The 4,398-nt window shown below is 38.8% G+C and overlaps 1 protein-coding gene across 10 annotated transcripts in view; it reads left to right on the top strand.

Annotated features, from left to right (window-relative positions):
- The window catches only part of LOC100182782 (5'-3' exoribonuclease 1), a 17,862-nt gene that overhangs the window by 4,990 nt on the left and 8,474 nt on the right, over positions 1-4,398 (top strand). For 9 of the 10 annotated variants that reach the window (XM_018815756.2, XM_018815753.2, XM_026838644.1 and 6 more), the window contains exons 11-17: positions 812-944; positions 1,329-1,400; positions 2,082-2,143; positions 2,413-2,545; positions 2,734-2,985; positions 3,372-3,411; positions 3,796-4,139. In XM_018815756.2, coding sequence (XP_018671301.1) covers positions 812-944; positions 1,329-1,400; positions 2,082-2,143; positions 2,413-2,545; positions 2,734-2,985; positions 3,372-3,411; positions 3,796-4,139 — 1,036 coding nt within the window. The remainder of the gene's footprint in view (positions 1-811; positions 945-1,328; positions 1,401-2,081; positions 2,144-2,412; positions 2,546-2,733; positions 2,986-3,371; positions 3,412-3,795; positions 4,140-4,398) is intronic. The other variant, XM_018815758.2, reaches the window with a different exon arrangement.

Below are 4,398 nucleotides of genomic sequence, written 5' to 3'. Positions count from 1 at the left end.
AGATGGTACATGGGGTAAGTTGGAACGATGTACGACGGTACAGGGGTAAGTTGGGACTGTGTGAGATGGTACAGGGGTAAGTTGGGACGATGTAAGACAGGTACAGGAGACAAGTTGGGACGCTGTAAGATGTACAGGGGTAAGTTGGGACGATGTAAGATGGTACAGGTACAGGAGACAAGTTGGGACGCTGTAAGATGGTACAGGGGTAAGTTGGGACGATGTAAGATGGTACAGGGGTAAGATGGTACAGGGGTAAGTTGGTACCGTGTAAGATGGTACAGGGGTAAGTTGGTACCGTGTAAGATGGTACAGGGGTAAATTGGTACATGGGTAAATTGGTACATGGGTAAGTTGGGTTGTAGGTCAGTTGGTACAAGTTGGGAGACAAATAAACCTTTTGTAATAATGCACATACTGTGGCTATGTTCGTTACTACCTAAGGGGCACTACCCTATTTAATTTTTATACTTGAATACCCTCACAAGAAGATATAGCCCCACCAATACCAAGAGAGGTGCTGAATATAATTATAGAATATGAGCCAGATTTTGCCCCAAAAGTTATGGTCGCACTTTGGCCCACACCCCAGGTCCCCAAGGACCACACCCGCACACAATAGAACTATAATTCTTCACTAATTGTAGGGGTGCGAAATATTTATTTTAAAACTAAAGAAATATTTTACAAAAATAAATGCAAAACATGATTGAATTCCAATATGAAGAGTGGGGAGCTTTAAATTATAATGATGAAATGTGATACAGATTACATTCATTCTACTTAAAGTACTCAGCCCATACCCCCACAGTGGTAGATGCCCACCCCGGCGAGGATACAGCTTACCCATCTACTCTGTTATAAACCTCACACATGGGGAACGAACGATGAACAAAAACAATCGGCCCGTAGCGGTCGTTCACCCTCACCACCAGGGTGCAGCAGTGAGTCATGTTATTTAATTATTTAACTTTGTTTATTTTGATACAAAAATGTTTAAATAATTTCATATTTTACTAAAAATAAAAACTGTAAACTGTGTTAACACCCCGTTATTTATTTGGCACTTTTTCCCAATTAGTTTTTATTTTTATAACTTGGTTATTTTTGAATAAAAAAGAGGAATATCACTTGTATTTGTTTTTTTTTCTCGTATTTTATTTTGTTTTCTCAAGATTTTAAGCTGATTTTCCACTAAAATATTCAAGCACCATTTCGAGTTATGCGCACAGAATAATCTGTATAAATCTTTATAAACTCCATAGTGTAGCACATAGGACCTCATCCATATATAGAATATGTTTAAATCAACTTTGATTATTACACAGAACCAACACACACTTAAACACGGGCAACGATTGGTGCGTTCGCCACAATCTGCATTCACACCAGCTAAAAAGGTGGGTTGTCTGTATATATTGGTGTATATATGTGAATGCTATATGTAGGATTTTGTACTAAAATTATCCCTATACAGCACCCAAGACGGTAGGTTGCATGTATGTATTTATACAGTGGCGTTTTAAGATATAGAAAGTCCCCCGCAATTCTTGTACGTGGGCCCCCTTTATCAGAACACCTGGTGACCCGTAAAATAATTCAACTCAAACTATTACATATAGGTCTCGCTATTGACGCAAAATAGACGTGTTTAAAGGGAAGGTTATAATTTGCGCCGTAGGAGCAAAAAAAATTGGCTTAAACCCCTCCCATTTTTACTGTAAAACCCCCCCGTTTACAAACTTATTTAAATTTTTAATTTACCACGTACGTTGTCATGTTATTGGGTTACGACGGCGAAGCTTTTTTTGGGGGCGACGTAACAACAATTTATATGTGGTTAATTTTTTACCGGGTATTATAGGGGGACCCTAATTCGTGTGGGCTCCCCCCTGTGCCCCCGGGGTTCGCGGGGTCGATAATATGTCACTGTATTTATGTACGTGGTGTATGGGGTGACAAGTGTATATGTGCTAAACTAATGTTGGGAGGGTGTTTCAATGCTGAAAGAAACCAGCTATTCTAATGCCCTAACTTTACATGGCATAGACATCCTATAACGTAAATTTGTCCTACTTTAGGGGAACCACCCACCTACTGCTGTCACACTTCTTCAGAGAGGGAAACCCCCTAACCAAAGAAGGTTTGTGAAATAGTGTTAGAATTATTTTGCGAATATTGTTAATTCAAAATGATCATGTTTACTTTTGTACCAGAAAAGCAACTTTAAATACTTTTTGCCGCAAATAACTAAAACTTTTACTTTATGTCAAAACTTAATGGGTATAAAACTGTATGTATAAAATTGTTGAAATTGTAAGTTTTGCTGATAAGTATCTTGCCCAAGGAAACGTGCACACGTGCTTATCACTGTAGGCTTCTTATTATATACTAACATTAACCACCACACAGCAACCATAAGAAACCCCCCAACACTGAGCAAGCCTCTGTCTCCCCCAGTGGTCATAGAGGGCAGAAGAAAACGCAGAAACCTGGGATTCCCCTGAATAAGGAAAAGCAAGCACTAGAAACCTCGTTAACTGAGGTAATTAATTGATTAGTGTTGTTGTTGTAATTAATTTTAGGGGGAAATTATATCGAATATTTATAAATAATTTGTGTAAGTAATAAACTGTGTTTTGTTTGTATTTTCGGGAGAATTTTCGTAAAATTTTTAAAAAATTATCTTTTTTTATTTGTGTTTAATTACTAATTAATATATTACTTAAACAGGCTGCACAAACTCTTCCAAAGATTAAAATGGACAAGCCAGAAATAAAGAAAACCAATCAGAACACACCAACCAATCGAAATGCAGAAGAATTCAAACCAACCAATCAAAATGCAGAAGAATTCAAACCAACCAATCAAAACGGAGAAGAATTCAAACCAACCAATGAGATGACAGATATATTATCAACATTAACAATCAATGATCCAGTTGAAAACATTAATAATAACAATGGAACTCATCCAAAACAACAGGTGTCAATATAATCAAAGTCATTTTGGTTTCAAATCAAAAACCTATGGTATTAACAGTGAGTATATGTGGTGTCTATGGCCTACACCCCACCCCATGATGCCTTGCTGAAGACCTCACTCTTACAAAATGGAAGAGTGTCTATTTAGGCCAGATTTGCCCCATTATCCCAATTGTAACCGCTGTAGTCAAAGTCATTTGGGTTTGGAGTCATTTAGGTTTCACACCGCAAGCGGCAAGAATACAATTAAATATATTTTGTTGTTATTATACTTCGGTATTTGGGTGATAGACCTACATCCCAGGGCTTAGGTCTGTCTCTATTCTTTAGGCCAAATTTAGTTGATTACTTCAACCTTATTTAACTAAAAGTTTTCATCTATTGTAGATATTACCAACAGAGCAAAGCCAAGCTACTGTTACTCCAGGTATGATTGCACTGTTGACCACGCGTGTTATTTACTTGTATATTGTTGTATGTAAGTCACAGTGTTAACTACTAACCAGTAACCGCTATGTAAAAATAAACGTATATAACTTGTTTATCCTTCCTTGGCGGGCAACGGCAGCCGTTATAACACGGGTGTTCTCATGCCCGCTTACAAGTTACCACGTATGTAACTTGTTTATCTTCGCATGGCGGGGCAACGACAGTCGTTGTAACACAGGTGTTCTCTTTCATACACCTCGTGCTCGCTTACAAGTTACCACGTATGTAACTTTATAACTTACAATTTCGACGACCTATTACTAACCACTATATGTGACACAACCACCTTGGACGAGACTTGAGCCCAAACCCTCCTTTCCAGAACCATCTGCGCACTTCAACCAACTCCTTGCAACCCTCGGAACCACCAAGCCCCCCCACCATAAAGAAACTTCTAACCCAGCCCATAAAATACCCCCACACCCGTATAACCACCAACCAAACCCCCTAAGTCCACCCCACCAACCCCAATTAAGGCTCCACTTACCCCCTAACTATTACCACGGACCCCCTAAGCCATTTTCACTGCAAGAGTTCTTAGCGAACCCCCCAAATTACCCCCCACCCCCCTTTCACCCCAATAACCCCACCCTCCTGGGGCCTGAGAGCTTCCAACCCCATCCTTACCCCCCCAACCCCACGAGGAACCCAGTTGATTTTGCAAAGGTATGTAAACATAGAAATCTTTAATATCAAACATAAAATAAAGAATTAGATTTATTTTAAATTTTTAAAACACCATTAGTTTGACCCTTAGTATCGCTTGGTGTATTTTCAACGATATCAGCGTCAAAAAGTTTCTATTTTAACAATAGACTGACAATGCCATTTATTGGCGAAATATATCTTTGGTCCATCATTTGTTGAGTTTTTCTGTTAGCGATTTCTTTATAGATATGTCTAGCACATCAATGAACGTGGATCT

Source organism: Ciona intestinalis, unplaced genomic scaffold, assembly GCF_000224145.3.
Source record: "Ciona intestinalis unplaced genomic scaffold, KH HT000101.2, whole genome shotgun sequence".
In the NCBI taxonomy this organism is placed as follows: Eukaryota; Metazoa; Chordata; class Ascidiacea; order Phlebobranchia; family Cionidae; genus Ciona; species Ciona intestinalis.
The sequence above is the reverse complement of the archived record's forward strand: the minus strand, read 5'-3'. Positions and strand labels throughout refer to the sequence as shown.